The following is a 19,866-nucleotide window of genomic DNA, read 5'->3' on the forward strand; positions in this document are numbered from 1 at the left end:
GCAGGGGGATGCTGCCAAACATTGGCACCTGGGTGGAGATGCCAAGGGAGAGTCAGAGACAGAGAAAGTTGGGGAATTTCTTGCTGGGTGCTGGGCCAATCTGGAACAGTTCCCAGGGAAAATGAAATCATTCTGGAGAAGTGGCTGGAATGTAAATTCCAACATCCTCTCCGAGCCCTCCAAGATAGCTCCCAAGGGGAGAGGGCTTGTGTGTGTGTGTGTGTGTGTGTATGTGTGTGAGGGGTGGGGGAGTGATAATTGGGTAGATGGTGGGAGGTAGGTGCTGCCTCACAGACTTGAATGGAGAATTCCGGAATTTCATGATCATGAAACAACAGAGTTTTAGCTTCCAGACTCTAAGAACCAAGAACCTCAGAGGTCTCCAGTCCAACAGCTTCTTCCCATATGTAAGCTCGCTCTGCAGCCTCCCACACAGGGGCCATCTAGCCTCACCCCTTGTCCCTCCCCCCACATCCCCTCCCCCAGAGATGGAGAGCTCACTCCCTCTCAGCCAGGCCTTTCCTTTGCCTTAAAGCAAAACTCCTTCCTCTGCCTGAGCTGAGCCTCCTGTGTTGCATCCTCTACCTGCCTCGCCTCCGGAGATGATCACAGGGGGTTTTACTCTGTCACAGCCTCCAACCCTTCCCCAGGCCTGAGCTTCCTTGCACCTTCAGTTCCATCCCTGTCCCTTCTATTGGGCCCTTCATTAGAGCCTTCTAGGAAGATTGTTCCACTTCCTGAAACTGAGCCAAGGGAGTGACCTTCATAGGAGGGCTTATAGGTGGGGCATGTGTCTGTCAGGGAGGGCAGGGGGCGGTGACATGGGGGAGGTGAGATTGGAGGCGGTAGTGGGGCCCGCTGACTCGCTGACTCGGCTTCTGGTGGGGTCACTTCCTGCCCTGTCCCTTCCTTCCCCGGGGCTCACACTCACCTGGGCGGGGGCGTAATGCCTGCAATGTGATGGGTAGAGCAGCCGATGAAAAAGAGGGGCAGACTGAGAAGGAGGCAGGCCAGCAACCCCAGCAGGCAAAGGGCACTGCAGCGCAGGGGGCCGAGGTGGAGGTGCTTGACCAGGACACCCCCCGCCACGATGCCCGCGATGGCCAGTGGGATGGTGACGCAGCCAATGAGCAGATTGGCGAAGGAGGCGGTGACGGAAAACTGGCGCTCCAGGAGCTTCGGCAGGAAGGTGGCTGTGCCCGCTGCTATCGACGACAGGCACACCTGGGACAGGACGACCAGCAGGAAGATGGGGTGGCGCAGGGTCCGCAGCAGCACCCGGGGGAAGACTGTTGGGGTGACAGGGGAGAAGGCCGGAGGGAGCGGGCTGGGTGGGCAGGCCAGCTTTGCCGTCTGTTTCGGTTCCATCCTCTCCCATTTGGTTTAAATCTGCAGTCCAGTCATTTTCATTCAATTTTGTTCCATTCCTTTCTATTCCTTCCCATTCCTTTCCTTTTCTTCCCAACCCGTTCCATCCCATTTTATGCTATTGCATTCAGTTTGATTCTACTGTATTTGACTCCATTCCATTTAATTCTCTACCTTTAAAAAATCCTGTTTCTTACAGTTCCATTGAATTCTGTCCCTTTCTATTCAATTCTGATCTGTCCCATATCATTCTACTTTATGCCATCCCATTTTATTCTACTTCATTCACCCCACCTCATTTCATTCCTTTCATTCCGCTCATTCATCCCATTTTTATTTTCACTCAGCCCTGTCTATACTGTCTGTTATAGCCCTTTCCAGGCCAACTGAGGCTTTTTTCTTCTCCTCTGTGTCCTCAGCACAGGCCCAGATACGGAACTGGATGGGTGAAAGTTTGTTGCTGCCCTTTCTCCCGTCCTCCCTGCTTCTCTCGGGTTGGCCCCACACCTGGCCAGTGTCCCTAGTGCTCCAGGCTCATCACCTCCCACCAACCCCTTCAAGGTCTGACTCAATCCTCCCTCCTCCAGGAAGCTTCTCTGATGGCTCCGGTCTTACCAAATGCCCTCCTGCCTGGCTCTCAAGCAGACAGCGTCCCCTTTGCTGGGTACCTGTCCCCTGGATCAGTTCTCCTTCCCACCCCAGGCTGTGGGACACACTTTTGTAGGTAAGGGTCCTTGGGTGATTGCCACATGTGAACTGATCCATTTTTCCTCTTTTCAGTTTGCTTGAGCTGAGCTTCTGTTGAGCCCTCAGCTTCAGCGAGTGGAGGACTGTGGGCTGGACAAGTGACCTCATTCTTCACATATCTAATAACATACTCTAGTGCCTAATGTGTACCAACCCTGATCTGGGCACCCTGGTCATAGGAATGAGTCCCTCCCGGTTCCATCCTTCAAAGAGTTCACATGCTAGTGGTAAAAACAGATCTAGAGACCCCACATTATAGCAGGAGGAGATAAATCATGGCTATAAAATGCAAATCTGACCCAGTCACTCTCCTGCTCAAATGCATTCCATGGCTCCCAATTACTTGCATGACTAAACCAGTCCCTTGTCCTGACCTTCAAGCCTCCATCTGCTCTAGTTCCTTCCCTCACTGAAGTCTCACCTGCTTGCCCTCTCCTTTGCTCTGGCACTCTGAGTTCCTTGAATGCCCTAGGACTTCTAGCCAAAGACCATTGTACATGCTGTTCTCTCTGCCTGATGACACTTCCCTTCCCGCCTTCTTCCACTTTTGCCTAGTAAATGCCTACTCATCCTTCAGAGATCAGCTTAAATGTCACTTCTTAGGAAGCCTGCCCTGCCTCACCCTCCCACTCCATTGCTCCCTCCACTTACCTCTTCTAGCACACACAACATCTGTGATGACTTGTTCAATACTGGCTCCCCTACTGCTATGTGCGTTCTGGAAGGACAGGGACCATCGTTCTCTTGTTCCCTGTTGTATCCCAGCTCCCATCTCACTGCCTGGCACATGTAGGTGTTCAATAAAATACTTTGTGATGGACTGATTGAATTAACGAATGAATGAGATCATAGGAAACCTGGAGGGTTGGAGATCAGAGGAGTCTTTCATCCCATCTAGAGGTCCAGGGAGGCTTCCCAGAGGAGAGGACACTTGAGCTTGGTCTTAGAGGACAGGACAGTCTGGCAGCTGAAGCAGGTGAGGAAAGAGAGAGGAGAGTGTAGATTTGCAGTCAGGGAGAGCTGGATTTTGAGTCCTCTCTCTGCCAGTTAGTAGCTGTGTGGCTTTCGGCAATTTGCTCCGTCTCTGAACTTCTATTTCATCCTGTTCTGTAAACTGGGACGTGCTGTTCATCCTCGGGTGGTTGTGGGGATTAATGGAGTTAATGTACGGCCATCGCTTAGTGCTGTGGTTGGTGTGTAATAAAGGCAGAAGCCTGAAAGACCTTGATGCACTCAGGGAACTGAAATAACCATGTCGCGCATGTGTGTGAAAGAGACAGAGCAAGGCTGGAGAGATCAGCAGGAACTGGGTTGCAATAAGTTTGAAATGCCAGGCCGGAGGGCACCATCAGAGAGTTTTAAGCAGGGGTCAGGCATCTTAGCCAAGATTTGCCAACCAAGAAGACACTGGCTCTTGTTCTCAAAGTGCTCCCGGGGATGGACCCCCAGCGCATGCTGGATAAAGGCCAAAGTCGCCACCGCGGCCTGTAGAGCCCTGCTCAGTCTTGGTGTGGCGCTCAGACCACTCTGACCTCCTGACTCATTCAGCTTTAACCACAGTAGCCTCCTTGCTCTTCCTTTATCATACCAGAGAGCTTGTGCCTCAGGGCCTTTGCACTTGCTGTAACGTCTGTCTGAAAAATTCTTCCTCCAGATGTTCACATGGCCACTCTCTTGCCTCCTTCAAGCCTTTACTCAAATGTCACCTTCTCCCATCCTATGAGCCCCTATTTAAAATCGCATCCCCTCCCCTGATTTCTCCCATGCTGTTTTGTGTTTCTCTATAGCACTGTATGTAAACTGTTATAACATTTTACTCATTTAGCTGTTTTATGGCCTTCCCACCAAAATGTAAGCTTTATTCAGGAAAGGGATTTTTGTCTGCTTTGTCAATTGCTGTATCTACAGAGCCTGAGGTATACAGTGGGCACTCAGTAACTATTTGTGGAGTGAATGATGAACAGACAGACTTGTGATCACAAGCCAAAATGGCTGGGGCAGAATTTAAAACCTCCAGAGAGGCTTAGCCCTGAAAGCTTCCTGGAGGAGGCAGGGCAGATCTAGGACCTAAAGACTGGAAGCCTCTGGAGAGGTAGAGAACAGAGGAAAGGGGATTCTTAGTATGGACACAGTAGGGGTAAAAGGCATGGAGTCAGGGATAGAAGTGACTGCTATGGCATTCATGGCCTCTTCCGTCCTCTGCTTGCTCCTAAAACACTGCCTCACTCACAGGCTGCCCTCATGGCAAGTCCGTTCAACTGAACAGTGCCCAGCTGCACATACCCTGGGTGAGTCCCTTTCCCCCTGGATTTCGGTAGGGCAGCTAGAGCGGCGTCTAAGAACGCCTTCTGTTTTGATGTGTGTGACCCTCTCCCCACTAATGACGACAGAGGAGGATGCCCACTGTTTTGCTTGCAGTGGGCAAGAGTGAAGTTAGACAGAAGGTGTGGGGGGAGGGGTGAAAGGCCTTTGCTAGGAGAGGTCTTTCTCAGAGAAGCCAACCACTTTCCAGGCTGGGCTCACAGAAGGAGATGGCCTTGGGAGTCCTCTGGGAAGCGGTGGGTCCCTTCTGGTCCTGCTGCAGCAGTACCAGAGCCTCTGTCGTGGGACATTTCTGTCTGTCCTCAGAATGTGGCCAAGCCATCTGGTTTCCTAACGCCCTGGGCTAGGCCAGGAGCCCTTTCCTTGGGAGCCAGAAAATAAAAACAAACAGTCCAAGCAGGAGCTGGGGGCTGAGGCTATGGAATTCCCCCTCCTTTACTTCCCAGGCCTGCCTCCTGTCGCAAGTCCCTTGCCAGGCCAGCATTTGGAGTAGGGAAGTGTGGTGCCCGCCTGTCACCCCAGGTAGCTGCTCCAACCTCCCTCCTTCAATGAGCTGCCGTGGCCAGAGCATCTGATGTCCTTCATGAGCCAAAGAATTGTAATCTGGGCTTGGCCCAAGTTGTACAGGTACAGCCCAGAGATGGGCAGGACTGGTCTAAGGTCATTCAACCCAGAGAGGCCAGGGTTGGGCCAAAATTTCCCCAGGGTCTCCTGACTGCTAGTACAGGGACCATTCCCTCTGCTAAACCTTCTCCCTGTTCCTATACCTCTCTGACTACCTGATTACAGAAGGTTCCATCTCGCTAATTGTTTCCCTCCTCCAGCCATTCTCCTGTGCTAATCACTGCAGTGTGTTTTGTACCCATTCTTCGTCTCTCCTTAGTATCCAGAGCCTGTCTCCAGAACAGATGGAAAATTCCTGGAGGACAGGGGCTATGCTTTTCACTTAGATAGAGATACCCATAGGGAACCTCCAGGGGGTGCCCCTAGCTCAGAGCAGTTCTTCTCCATTAAACAGGGACTCCCTTACTTGAGGTACAATGTCTCCCCATCAGACAGGTCAGATCCACCTTTAACTAGGAGACTACATCTCCTGCCTCTGATGAGTCTCCTCCAGCTCAGAGGCCAAGCAGCCTCACTTGGTAGGTTTCGAGACTGTTTCTTTTTCCTGTTAGTCAGTGGTCTCTCTTAACTCAGGGATATTCTCCCCCATCAGAGAGGACACTCCTCGCCTAGCAGCCAGGTCTCCTCCATTAGACAAGGCAGGTTCTTCCTCCATTCAGAGACTGTGTATCTCCATCAACAGGGACCTCTTCCCAGCTCAGGGACTATGTCTTTCCCAAGAGTCTGGACCTCCTCCAGCTGAAGAACTGTGGTTCCTCCTCCCTCTGCTATCCTCCCCATGGACCCAAGTGGTCAAGACCAGGCTTCGGGGTCAGGCTGGCCCCTCCAGAACTCAGCAGAAGCCCAAAAGCCAGGTTGGCCGACCAGTCCCAGGGCCTGTAGCCTGTCCTGCCCAGTCTCTTAAAGGCACTTATAGAAGCTAAAACCACCAGAGACTATCTGGCCCATGACCCCCATTCCAGGATACAGTTTCAGCAGCTGGCCCCAGCTTCCCCCTGGGCAGAAGCCAAAGCAGTGATTAATGTCTCTTCCATGGTATAGCACGCTGGGGCCTTCCAGTAACTGGGGGGCGACCTGAGGTCAGGGAATCCAAACTCCTGCCTCTAGGCCCAGCCCCACAGAGATCATGCCCTCTGTTTCTCTGGAGATACTGGAGAACCAGGGGCTGGATTACTAGTATCTCAAAATTACATCTTAGGAAGCTCTTCCTAAGAATTAGGCCTAATTCCTTCTGGTTGCATAACTTGAGCAAACTCTGTGGTTATCACCCTCCTAAACCACAGGCAGCTCAATTTAGTCTCCTGGGAGATGGTTAGAATAATAACAGCAGGGTAGGAGTGATAATTGAATAATAAATGTACCTTACAGAAGTACGGTTTTTTATAAATGGAAAGGGCTTTCCATTTATTATCCCTTTGATTCTTAGAACCGTCCTTGAGAGAGGCAGAACAAGGATTATTGATCTAATCTTCTAGGTGAGGTTATATGGGTTAGAGAAAGAAGGTAATTTCTAGAAGATTGTACATTGGTCAGTGTTGGGAGAGGGTTCAAATGCAGCTCTTCTCACTTGCTGTCCAGTGGCTGACAGCAGGTCTACAATCAGTGTTCATGGGATGAGAATCTTCAGAAAGGATGGTTTAATCGCTACATGTGCCCTGGTTGCCAATTGATTCAATTCGCAGTCTCAGGATCAGAACCAGCTGGACTTTAGATCACTGAGTCCACCCCTCAGTGTATAGGTGGGAAAACATTGGAGCAAGGACTCAAGACAAAAGCCTAGATCTCTGGACTTCAGCCCAGAGCTCCTTCTACTTGTGCCACAGCCAGGGAATTGAACAAAGATTTGCTGAGGATCTTTTGTTTGCAGGAAGGTGGGAAGAGAATAGGGTGAGATGAGCCAGCACAGGCCCTGACCTCCAGGAGCTCACTATTGAGGAAAGATACAAGTACAAGGCACAGTTCTGGGCTGGTACACAGGGGCCCGAGAGCCCAGAGGAGGGAGGAAAGCAACCTTGGAAGGAGGAGTGGCACTTGAGCTTGACCTAGAGGGGCAGGAAAGATTTTGATAGACAGCAACAAAAAATGATGCTCCAGGTGGAGCAAAGACTCAAAGGAATGTACAGATGCTAATGAGGCAGGTGTAGGTGTGGAAGAGGAATCAAGAAAGGCAAGAAGTGACTGGATCCTGTATAGTGTCAAATACCTCCTGGCCTGCTTCCTGCAAGACTCGCATCCCATGAGCACTGATTGCAGGCCTGCTGTCAGCCACTCTTCAGCAAGTCAGAAGAGCTGCACTTGAACCCTGCCCCTAACACTGACCAATGTACAATCTTCTAGAAGTTACCTTCTCTCTCTAACCTGTATAACCTCACCTGGGAGATTAGATCAGGAGCTCACTCACCTTTGATGAACTGGATCACACTCAGGTCTGGCGCAATCTGGGCTAGTCCATCCTGCTTTTCTGGGGATCCCCCAGAGCCCTGCTTGAGGGAATCCTCACCCTGGGGAGACACACACCAAGGGCAGTCAGCAGAATGCCAGAAATTCTTCTCAGCGATGGCTGTGGACTACAGAAGGAGCACTAGTGGGGGAGAGGGAGGGGGCTGTCACTTCATTAGGAGCAATGGTGACCAACAATGTCCTGCTTGTTCTTGGCCTTTAGGCGCTTAATAAGAGTGTTTTGAAAAAGATGAATGAAATTCCAGTGGCTACTATTGACAGGTCCATTACTGGTGTCCACACTGCCAACTGTCATCACCCTCATTAGCATCATAATACTCACCATTACCCTGAAAATTACAACCACAACCTCCACCATCATCATTATCACAGTTCCCGTCATTCTGAATATCACTTCAATTCACACCACCAGCAGCAGCAGCGATAGCACCCTCAGTAGCATTGGAATCCCACAGTGACCAATACTGCTATTACCATTTTCATCATCCTTGTCACAGTCGCCACCAATAACACCAACACCAGCATAATCGCTATCATCACTGTCACCTGAAACTTCACAGGCACCAACATCATGGTGACTGGCTTCAAAGTATCATATCATTATCTCTACTACCATCATTATTCCTATCACTGTCTCCATAACATCGGTGTCACCGACATCTCCATCACCACCGCCACCATCATCACGGACACCAACAATGTCTCGATTACCAAAGACATCACTAGCAATGTCACTTTTAGCACTACTATCAATGTCACCTATCATATCTCCACCATCGCCATCGGTGTCACTTTCATCGTCACTAAAATCTTCTTCTTCCCCACCACCATCAACATCCACAATCCACTTATGACCTCACCTCTATCTTCAGGTGCTACACCACCCTTGAGAGTCACTGTGAGCAGGAGTCTCCAGCAAGCTGTGCCTGACAAGAGCTTGGGGAGGTTTGAGCCTACAGGTCCATCCTGCTTTATATCATTTGCTGGGACAGGAAGGGAACTTTGGGTCAGGGGAGGAAAGAGGGAATAGTCCCCTCTCCTCCATTTGGATGAATCAGGTCACACCCAGAGGATGTGCTCAGCTCTGGAACCCATCCCGTGAGGAAGCCATGGACAAGCTGGAGCACGTCCATCCAGCCGGGTGAGGATGCCCTGTGTGCATCCTGAAGGAGAGGTCTTTTTACCTTGGGAAGGAGAAGACTTGAGTGGGTGGGGGATAATCCTGGACTTCTGATGGTAGAAAGAATGAAGGAAATAATGATTAATAATGGTTAATGCTTACTAAGCACTTCCATACATGTTGGGCACAGATCTTTGATGCATTAAGTTGTAATTGAAACCCCACAACAACCTCCTGAAGTAAATACCACTATAGTCTTGATTTTTCCTGTGATAAAACTGAGAGACAGAGAGCTGAAGTAACTTGGCCCAGGTCACACAACCAGGAAGTGGTCCCACTAGACTCTGAACCGAGACAGTTTGACTCAAGAGCCTGTGCACCTAGCTGGGATACCCTGCAGGAAGGAGAGAACCAAGACAAGCTGAGTGCCCAAGTCTTCTACCTGCACTGTCTCTAAAATAAAAACACTTTGAGGCAGCTACTATTACCGTGCACAGATTTTAGGTGAGGAAACTAGAAACTAAGTCTTAGAGAAGTTGCTGCTTGCACAGACATCAAGTGGAGTGTGATTTTACTACATTTTTCTGTCCAACCCAAGATCAGAATTAGGAGCAACGCATTCCAGGGAGGAAAGCTTAGGCCCAGTGTAAAGGACAGTTTGGCAGAAGCTGCCCCAGAAGGGAGTTCCCATATCTAGGAGAGTGCAGGCATCCTGGTCAGGGATGCTGTATGCCATGACTGAGGGCAGGTTAGGGAGAGCTCTTCTGGGATCCTTTGGTTCTGCCTCCTTCCTAGGGACCTAACACCTTCTCTTCCTCTCTTATTTTAAAAGGGAGCCTCATGAGGCAAATGCTGGATTTCCCCACAGTTCAGAACCTGTATGCCCATCCCCACTCTGGGGGCGTTTCAATGCCCTGTTGCACACTTCTCCCACCTCGTCCCTTGTGCTGAATGGCTCAAAACTGGCCTCACTGCAGCAGGATAATTCATTCGAATATTAATTTGTGTGTGTTTGTTCCCCTTGGAGTTTTCTCTGGTCTTTTCTTTCATTTGAGGAGGTAGCAGGCTCTAGGTTTCCTGGCATCAGGGAGGTTCGTGGCAGAGCAGAAAGCAGTGAACAGCTGCTAGATTTTTCTTCCTGACTTTTGTTTCCAAAGCCTGAGTCTGTTGAGAAGATTATGCTGCGTGTTGTGGAGAGGAATGAGGAGAGAGGGCAGCCTCCAAGGATGAGGGAAGAGAAGAGGATCCTACCTACAACTAAAAATAAGAAATGGTGGCGGAGAAGCAACCAAGAAGTCTGTGGGTTTCCTTGAGCATCAGGAAACCATGTACCCTGTGAGACAGGGCCCAAGAGGGTCAGGCTGCAGGCTGACCTTGGAAGGCTGGGCCCACATTCCCTGGCACACCAGGTTGTCTGTGCTCCAAGCATGTTAAGGGGACCACATGGCCCCATAATGACCAGGGTGAGCTGGTGCTGATGCCTGCTGGGCAGGGCTGGGCAGCCCCTGGTGCCTGGGCACCACATAAGACCTCAGGGCTTTTGCCTCATATTGTTGGGAGAAGCCTTGAAAGGTTGAGATTGAGTTTTTTGCTGATGTGGCAGGACGTTCATTTGGAGTTGAAGTTAAGTTGATTTTTAAGAAAACAAAGAAGTATCTATGTTATGGCCACTTAGGTTTGAGTCAAACATTATTCAATGCCTAGCTCACCTGCCGGCCTCTGAGTTCTGCAAAAGCACGGAGCATGCTTATACTGTTCTGAAACCTCCTGGCATGTAGTAGGTGCCTGAAAAATATCTATGAAAAAGTGAGTACAAGATATGGCTCCAACAGGCAATGGATGCAGGCAACACCAGGCTCCTGGAAGAAAAATGAGGATGTCAGGAGGAGGTGCTATGGTGGCTAATGGTTCAGAAGTGCTGACCGCTGCAAGCCTGCAGTTCCATGGTACCCTGTGTGGTCCTGTGCATGGACGTCCCCATTGTCTGCTGACCCTGAGATTCCAGGACATGCCAGGCTACTCGTACATAGGCTGGTAGCTACACACACATGATCCTGCTCCCTGCAAAGGAAGGCATCTCATTCTCCTTTATCCACGAGGACACAAATTCCGAGGTTAGGTAACTTGTCCAACATCACTCAACTAGAGAGTGGCAGAACTAAGACCTGAGCTCAACTGCCCAAGTAGAAGACTCAGGCCTTATTCGCTAAGCCCCGTGTGCCCAGAGGCCCTGGTCAGGAGCAGCGGGATTAGAAGACACCTTTGTGGTCTGATTCCAAGGGGCCACACTCACCTGTTTGGGTGCCTGAGATCCCACCATTTAAGCCCGGGTATCTGGGTAGGGCATACTGGGTCTATTAGTCACTTAAACCATATAATTGAATTGTCCAGTATGGTGCTACCAGCCACATGTGGCTACTGAGTTTTTTAAATATGGCTAGTCTCATTTCAGATGTGCTGTCAGAGTAAAATATGCACCACATTTCAAAGGCTTAGTTTGGAGAAAGCATGTAAAATATCCTATTATTAATTGTTATAGGTTGAAGTGAGAATATTTTGGATATACTGGGTTAAGTTATTTTCTTTTTCCTTTGTAACATACCTACTAGAAAATTTAGAACTCCTTGTGTGGCTCATATTATATTCCTATTGGACTGTCCTCCCTTAAAAAGAATTAGTGAGTCTATTTATATCTTTCTCAGTCCTAGCCTAGCGATGGGGAGAGTGGTCCGGGAAGGACATCATAGCGTGGTGGGAGCGTCCGGGATATCTGATGGAGAAATGTGTGACGCGTGGGATGCTGCCTTAGGAAGGGAAGTAGGGGTGCTGGGCACAGGGTGATCATGTCTCAGGAACAGGGGCAGACATAACCTTAGGGGCAAGCAGAATCTGTGAGATCCTTGCCCCGGGTTCCTCACCCTCTTGTGAAAAGTAAAAACAGTCAACAGAGTTCCATCTGCTCCCACATGTACAACCCAGGAAGGTCTACACAGCACTTTCACATCCACAGTGCCATTTAACATCCACAACAGACTTACTCAGAGATTTTTACTGCATTCTTTCACAAAAGAGGAAACTGAAGTCCAGAAAGGGAAGTTATCAGCAGAGCAGGCTCTTGAACTCAGGTTCCTTAGTAGCCCCATGTCAATCCTGTCTCGTGTTGTGAAAAAGAATGTGAGGTGTGGAAACGAGTGGGGAGGGACAGATTTCCAGGAACTGCTGTCAGGGAAGGTGTCCAGGGGGAAGCCAGGTTTGAGAATTTGGATAGACAGTAAGGGGGCAGCCATTTGACACGGGGCCACAGTTTGAGCAAAAGTAGGTGGTGGGAAGAGTCTGTCATGTGGGGGAATCAGTGGGGATCCCAGTCAACAGTCAATTGGCTCACTGGGGCAGGAGCTGGGAGCAGTTTTGAAAGTCAGGCTCTGGGATTAGGCCTTTATTCTGGGGGTGTTAGGAGCACTGTTTACCTCTAGCTCCTGGGCCCCCCATGCTTTCCATCGTTTTCTGCCTCTCTCTTCCTTAATCTGTTTTGGGGACTCCTGACTAATAGTGAGTTCCAGAAACAGGAAACAACTGTGTCACGGCTCTGAGCAGGGCTTAGGGCATGAACCATCTGGGCTGTGGTTTGTCCAGATCAGCAAACAACTGGTTAGGGGGAACTCGTGCGAGCTTCCCCTCTTGGGGCCGATGCTGACCGCTGCAAGCCTGCGGCACCATGGGACCCTGTGCAGTCCAGTGCATGGAAGGCCCCATTGTTTGCTGAGCCTCCAGGGATCCAGGAGCTCCCCTCAGAGGAAGCTCTGTTCTGAGGCTGTGTCTCCAGGCCCCAGAGCTGACTTACAGCAGGTGTGTGGCACTCTCTGTCAGCCCTCAGCTTCCATCATGACACCACAGGAAGAAACCCCAGGGATGGAGTTATTTGCTACAAGTTCTGTCCTTCATAGGTGCGAGGGTCTTCTAGCAGGGTGCCTGGAGATTGGAGCTTCTGTGGAGAACAAGACTCTTACAATGAGAGTCATGTGATTGGTCATACCTCTCTTTTCCCTTTGCCAGCTGGGAAGCTCAGAAGCAAAGATGTGGTTCAACTGAGTTGATCTTTATGGTCCCTGAATCTGTTTTTCTTTTTTATTCTTTTAGCATTTTTCTCTTATTTATATTTATATTTTTTCTGTTCTTTAGTCTTCAATTACTTATTCATATATATTTTTAGCAGAGGTCCAGGAATGGGTCTTCCTGGGTATGAATCCCAGCCCTACCCTTTTACTAACCATGTGACCTTAGCTAGGTCATTTAATCTCTCTGTGACTCAGTTTCCTCAGTTGTAAAGTGGGAGTAATGATAACATCTACTTCATAGGTGGCTTATGAAAGTTAACTGAGATAATAGACACAAAGGGCTTGGAACAGGGCCTGGTACAGAGTAAGCGATAGAGGTTAGCCTTATTCCTACTATCTTACGATTTACAGTACATGTGCTTGATATGAGCTCAAACCTTTTATGGGTTATAGTGAAAGTAGGATATGGAAAAGCCTAAAAGAAGAATGATTTTCTTAAAAAGTACTCCCGTATTTTTCCTCTTCAGGCTGACCTGATCAGAGAAAGATTTTAAGAACAAGGCATTCCTGTCTCCTGAGCCTCACTCTGTGTCAGGCATTAAACCACTCCTCTCATTGTTTTGCCTCATTTCCCTCTCACAATAATCCCAAGATGTAGATGCTATGATTATACCCATTTTACAGATTTCAGAATTAGTAAGTAGCAGAGCCAGAATTCAGAATGGTGTAGAAGCCCATTCCCGGCTCTGTCCTCCTGTCCTCCATAAGATGCCTCATATCTCCAGGAGCCTCTTGCATGGTGCCTCTTGGGCCAAATGAGCTTCCATTCTCCTCTATTCTTTAGTCTCAGTCTCCAACTTGGTCAAGTGGGGGTAGGGGTGGGGTGGAGGTAGGTCAGTGCTTTTAAAACTGGATTTTAGCAACAGAACCCTCCCACTCAAAAGATGTATTTAAAACATATAAAAGTAGAACTTCTCTGATTGAAGTGTGTGTATGGGAGTGGAGGGGAAGACCCTTTGCCCCTACTGAGGAGACCTCCCCCTATTTTTCCTACTGGGGCACCCTTAGGGCTCTATGGGGTACAGTCTGAAAACCACTCAAGCAGATAACTCCAAAGACCCCCTCGAGCTCCTGATCTGTACCAGGCCAGGGTGGGGAGGCTCTGTTCAGCCTTTGAGATCAGGAGCTGGTCTTATACAGGTTGGTACAGGGGCCAGGAGTGCTGGCCAAGCTCTGGGCATGCCTTTGCCTCTCTGGGCCTCAATGCCCCCATCTGTAAAATGGATTGGAGGGCAGGTGGTTAACTGAGCAATCACAAAGGCCCTTTTACCTTTGAAGAGTTGAGGTGAGGTGAGGGTGGAAACCACAAGCCCTGGATTACTGGGAGGGGTCTAGAGGTAGTGCCTGCAAGGAGAGGCCCTGGGGGGGAAAGAGCCTCTCCTCACGTCACTCCAGTACTCATAGTGGCTGCATATGGGATCACAAAGTCCTGGGGGAATGGACAGTTCCTCCTGGCTGGGCAGATCCCATGGTCCAGACCTAAATCCTGGGGTTTAAGGACCATTGATACCTCTCACTCCTGTACCCCTTCCCTAACTATTCTCCCAAAGAAGTATGTCAAGGCTAAGAACCTAGAGACAATGGACTTCATCTACTCATAGACTCTTGGGCCCACATGGTAGCTGTTTAGAAACATGAATTTTAGGAATCACAGAGCACTTAAGGCAGAGAATCTTAGAATAATAGAACACAAGAATTGAGATCCTCCAACTGTTAGAATCATAGAACTTCAAAACCATATAATCTTAGAATCTCAGATTCTCAAGAGATATCCCAGAAATAACAGGTACATATAATCCTGGAAAACATGAACTAGAGGGAAGATCACAGAGTGCAGAGGTGCTCAGAGGTTGGGCAGGGACAAGGGTTCTTGATAGAAGGGGCTTATGTGCCAGCAAGTAGCTGGCTGGGCCTCTTCCGCCTCTGGCCCAGTCCCAAGGGCAGGTACAGGAGGGCTGCTGGTTGAATGGGGTTCCCCCCACCACAGAGGGGCAGTCTGCCAGGGAGCTCCTAGGAGACCATCCTTACTCCATGGGCTCAGCAGAACCATCTGCCAGGCGTCCTGAGGCCCCATAGCACCTTAGACACAGGCCCATTGTAAAGATGGGAAGATTGAGGTCTAGATAATGGTCACTCCTAAGAGGGTGTCTGGGTGGCCACCTGAATTCCAAGGCCAGAGATGCAGGCCCAGAGTGAAAGGCAGGAATCAGGGCATCCCGCCTGCATCTCATTCTCTTCTCTGTGGAGACCGCTAATCTCACACCCCTGTCCCCAAGACTCCACGCAGAGAACCCCACAGTCATGGCCATGAGAGAAAGCCGAGCTGTTACTCAGCCACCCCCGTCTGTATGTGCCCGGCCTTCCTTCACTACTTGAGAGTAGCTTGGGGGTGGGGGGGACTGTAGATGCATCACTCTGTTCTCCTGTGAATATGCTCACATAGTACTCCAGAGTCAGGGATCCATTTAGAGGGGATAACATGGAACGTATCAGAGCTGGCAGGTCATGTCTGATCTAGCGCCGATGGTATAGAAGGGAGACTAAGGCCAGAGATTAGATTATGCACTATCCCTTCCCAGATACCTTTAAAAACTGCAGTTACAAAAAAAAAAAAAAAAAAAAAATCCAGCAGTTACTTCTAGGAGGTTATTTTGGGGGTCCCTGAGCACTGACCCTATTACAGAACGTTTCAAGGGGTTTCAGAAATAGCTCTCCCCTTTACTTTCTCTCCTTACTCGCTCCCTCTCCCTGCAGAAGACAGACACCCGAGCTGTACATTCTGACAGCCGATTTCACCTGAATGGGCCCTTCTCCCTGCCCCATCCACCTTCCCATTAGTGGCCTTTTTCAGCCAGGCCAGCAGCTTTATTGAAAGCAGATCCAGCCAAGGCAGCTTCAAGGAGGCAGAGGAAAAATTCCTCCCACATCAATATTTATTGCCTGAGAGCTTCTGGAAGCAGATCTTCATGTTCTCAGCCTTCGGTTCTTTTTTAAGAACCTCTCACCCCCTTCCCTCTTCACTCCCCGTCCCCAATATGCTGACAGAATGAATCTAGACAGCCAGACAAGTTCACAGCCGGGAAGCCAGGGTTTCAAGGCATCACAGAGGCTCAGATCTTGAAATCAGAATCTCGGGATCAGCAGCTTTGGCTCAAGGAATGAGGCACTGCCAGAATCCAAGGGGCACGGAGTATTGCCCCAGGCACCTCACCTCAGCATCTTACACAACGGGACAGAATAGGGACGTGACTTGTCTGTGGTCACACACCTGACGTGTGACAAGTCTCCCACGCTCTGCCCTTGCCTCTTCCAACTATTCAAAGGTCAAGATCATCCTTTTGCCCAATGGGCTGTTCTTCTCTGTTCACATTTAGGACCCGACTTGGTGATTTTCAGTGACCAGCAACCCACGCTTTCCCCTTCCTCTATGATCGCATCACCTTCCAAGAACTCTTCCCCAAGTTCCAGGAATTTTATCCATCCAAATTTTGGCCTGAGTTAGGCAGAACCAGGAAGGACTATCTGTGGTTTCCGAACTCTGTCTAACATTAACTTGGCCCCTCCCCAGCATGTTTCCCTATGCGTCTGAGCTAGCCACCCCCAGCAGCCGCCCAGCCCTTTGCTGTCTCGGGGGCTTCCCATAGCAGAGCAGCACCCAAGTCCAAACAGTTCCCCTCTTGGGTAGCTACAGGATCCACCCCTGTCCCCACCTCATGGCCAGTGCCCTGGTTGAGCTGCCGTGAGCGCCGCACCCTGCCCTCAGCCCTCACAATCCTTTCTCTGCCCAGTGCCTGGTGAGTGAGCCAAAGCCTTTCCTGTCCCTGCCCCTGTTGGCTCTTCCACCATCATTTTCCCTTGCTCCCCACCATGCACACACCCTCTCCTCTACACTCCAGAGGGACAGGGCTGAGGTTCAGTAGGGCAGACAGACTTAAGCTCAAATCCCAGATTTTCTAGGCAGAGACATTTTTAGCCCTTTCGAGCCAAACTCTTCCTCTAAGAAGGAGGAGTGCTCCCCAGGCCAGCACCCCTCCTCGAATGCACCGCCCTGCCGCATGATGCAGAGTTCTTCTCACTGCGAAATATCTGGCAGGATTTTTATAGATTGTCCCTTTGAAACTGAAATCATTTGGCAGCAGCCATCGTCATTCATATTTCGGAATAAAAGAAAAAGTCTAATCCACACGTTTTCAAAATGTAATGAAATGTATATGCATGTTAAATAAAAATTAATGAGGTGACCTTAAGGGTGTGTGATGAAACTTTAAAGAAAACATTTCTATTTTGTCACTTCCTTTTGTATTTGGGAGAAAACTTAATCTCTTTTCAGGCCTCATGGCTTCATGGGTCCCTGGAAACCTCGGAGGCCCCGGCCGGAAGTCACCTATCCTGCCCAATGGCTCACATGGTCCTACCCTCCTTGACCAGAACTCGGACGAATCCTTCCACCTGACTCAGCCTTTTCTGAGAAAAAGATCATCTGCCCCAATAGGTGAGCAGGGGGATTCAGTGAGATGGTTCCCAAAAGCATCACACAGGTTGCTGTTTCTTGTTGATGAGTCTTTGTCCTCGAAAGGCAGGGACAATGCGCTGATTTTTGAGGGGACAGTGACCAGCCTGGGCCTGGCCCAGAGGAGGTGCTCAATATGAGTTTGTCCCCTTTCCCATCCCCAAAAAGGCCAAGTTCATTTCCCTGCCCCAAATCCTCTGCCTGTACCATTTCCAAGCCTAGAATGCCCTCCTTCTTTCTGGCCTCTTACACGTCCTTCAAAGTCCATCTCAAATCCCGCCCCTTCAGAGAACTCTTCCCAGAGGCTTCTGTCCACCCCCTGCAGCCTGCCCGCTCACCCAGTACCTAGCATTCCTATAGCACTTTCAGAATATACCACAAACTTTGTGACAAGTGGAGAGGCAGTAAGTGCAGTAGTTAGAGCAAGAGGTATGGACTCAGACAGGCTTGGGTTGTCATCCAACTCTGCCCTTTCCTGGCTGTATTATCTTGGAAAAGTCATTTCTATTCTCTGTCCCTTCATCTCCTCAACTGTGAAAAGGTCAAGTATTATTATGGTGCAGGGCTGTTGGGAGGACGCAGTGAATCCCAAACACAAATGAGCATGGTAAGCTTTGAAGTGCAGCGCCCAGGAGGGATAATGTTCAATGTTGCAGAGGAGGATGAGTGGATAAGGGCTGGAGCCTGGGCTGGGGCAGGGGATGTGGTGATGGTGGGGGACTTACTTTGCCAACAGATGAGGCTGCAACTGTCAAGACCTTTCGCCGCTGGAAGCAAAGCTCATACTTCTCCTTAGGCATCTCCCTGGGGAAGAAGAAGTAGGGGGTGGCCGCCAGGGCCACCACACCAGCAGAAATGAGGAAGCCCAGCCACCAGGCACCCACCCATCGGGGGTCTTTCGAGGTCAGGCTGATGCCACCTGGAAGAGAAGACATGGTGATGTTAGGCTCAGGTTGGGCTGTCACTGCAAAAGGCCACCAGCTGAGACCAGCCTCTGAGACATTGAGGCAGCCTGAGCCACAAGTCGGGAGACCTGGATTCTAGTTGGCTCTGCCAATCATGGCCCATGTGACCTTGGGCAAGACCTTGACCCTGTCAGGGGCTCTGGCTTCTTTATGAAGGTGATGCAGCATAATGCTGAAGTTCATGGTCTTTGGAAATGGGCTGCTGGGTCTGAATTCTATTACTAGTTTTGTGGGCATGTTACTTAACCTCTTTGTGCCTCATCCTCTATAAAATACAGATAGCAATGGTGCCTACATCACAGGGCTGTTGTGAGAATTATAGGAACTAATGCATGGAAAGCCCTTCAAATAGTGCCTGGCACAGTGCTGTGTAGGTGTTTGCTCTTCTTATTTTTATTATTACAATTGTGGTTATTATTATTAAATATGTGGTTAGGACTACTCTTTAGGTTCTCAGATCTGCATGATGATTAAAATCACCAGAGATGCTTGCCAACAATATCTGACCTTAATCAGGAAAGGCTAGTGTTAAGCAGACCTGCTGCTTCTCACATGTAATTATGTTTTGGAAATGTATATATTCAAATAGAGGTGCCACATTTTAGAGATGAGTAGTGCTAATTACTGGCACATTACAGTGGTATATTGTTCAATGCTCATCATAAATTCTGATAGCTATTGTATTAGAGCAGGGGTTGGCATACTTTTCCTATAAAAGGCCAGGTAGTAAATATTTTAGTTTTATAGACCATATGTGCCATTTGTCTTTTTTTTTAAACAACCCTTTAAAAATGTTAAAGTTATGTTTAGTTCACAGCTGTACAAAACTGGGCCACCAGCCAGATTTGGCCCACAGGCTATAATTTGCTGACCACTCATATAGAGAATTAGTATTTTTATGCATGGATCCCTGCCATTCAACCATGTTTGTTTATGCCAGTGTATAGTGGATTTGTGGAGACCAGATTCCATGAGTCCTTTGTGAACTCTCCAACAAGTATTTCAGATCATGATCTGTAGTAGTTTGGTTCAGGTGTCACCTTGGCCAGCAGAGGGGGGATACATGCATATACCTAACTCACCTACTTCTCACATACTAGTCTGTGCCTGTGGACACAATCCTCCCACCCTATAAATCTCCCATAAGGAAAGAAGGACAAGGGAGGCAGCATGTCAGTCAATATAAATGCCATATCTGCCAGGATGATGTCAACATAGAAAACACACCCCCACACCCTGAGCAGCTGCGTGCGTCTGGGGAGCCTGGGGAAGCCAGGTGATGGTGCCCAGTTGTTCTGTTGCTGTGGACTTGAATTATCAGCACGTGAAATTCATCCATGGCTGATTACACCTGCGGTCAGCTAAGGGGAGTGACTTCCACACGATGAGTGACATTTTAATTTGATCAGCTGGAAGCTTAAAAGGAAGAGTCAGAAGAGAGAGAAGGAACTCAGACCCAGATGTTTGGAGATGCAGATGGGAAATGACCCAGGGAAAGCTGTTTGAACCCAGAAGACAGGAGAGAAAGCCAGCACTAGACTTTGCTGTGTGCCTTCTCATGTCACAGAGGAACCCAGAGGAAAGCTAGCAGCCTTTCCTCCAAGGAAATGTAAATTTGTAACTGAATAAATCTCC

General features: G+C 49.3%; 1 protein-coding gene and 1 long non-coding RNA gene across 5 annotated transcripts in view; one reads left to right on the plus strand and one right to left on the minus strand.

Annotated features, from left to right (window-relative positions):
- The window catches only part of SLCO2B1 (solute carrier organic anion transporter family member 2B1), a 54,407-nt gene that overhangs the window by 11,481 nt on the left and 23,060 nt on the right, over positions 1-19,866 (minus strand). For all 4 annotated transcript variants that reach the window (XM_077113566.1, XM_077113565.1, XM_077113564.1 and 1 more), the window contains 3 exons: positions 17,992-18,185; positions 7,463-7,562; positions 932-1,289 (listed from right to left, as the gene is read on the minus strand). In XM_077113566.1, the coding sequence (XP_076969681.1) occupies positions 932-1,289; positions 7,463-7,562; positions 17,992-18,185 (652 nt within the window). The remainder of the gene's footprint in view (positions 1-931; positions 1,290-7,462; positions 7,563-17,991; positions 18,186-19,866) is intronic.
- On the plus strand, positions 250-18,661 carry LOC143644499 (uncharacterized). The gene is made up of 3 exons (XR_013156737.1): positions 250-407; positions 17,087-17,248; positions 18,003-18,661. It is a non-coding gene; the product is annotated as an uncharacterized LOC143644499 (long non-coding RNA).

The sequence above is a fragment of the Tamandua tetradactyla genome, chromosome 8, assembly GCF_023851605.1.
Source record: "Tamandua tetradactyla isolate mTamTet1 chromosome 8, mTamTet1.pri, whole genome shotgun sequence".
NCBI classification, from domain to species: domain Eukaryota; kingdom Metazoa; phylum Chordata; class Mammalia; order Pilosa; family Myrmecophagidae; genus Tamandua; species Tamandua tetradactyla.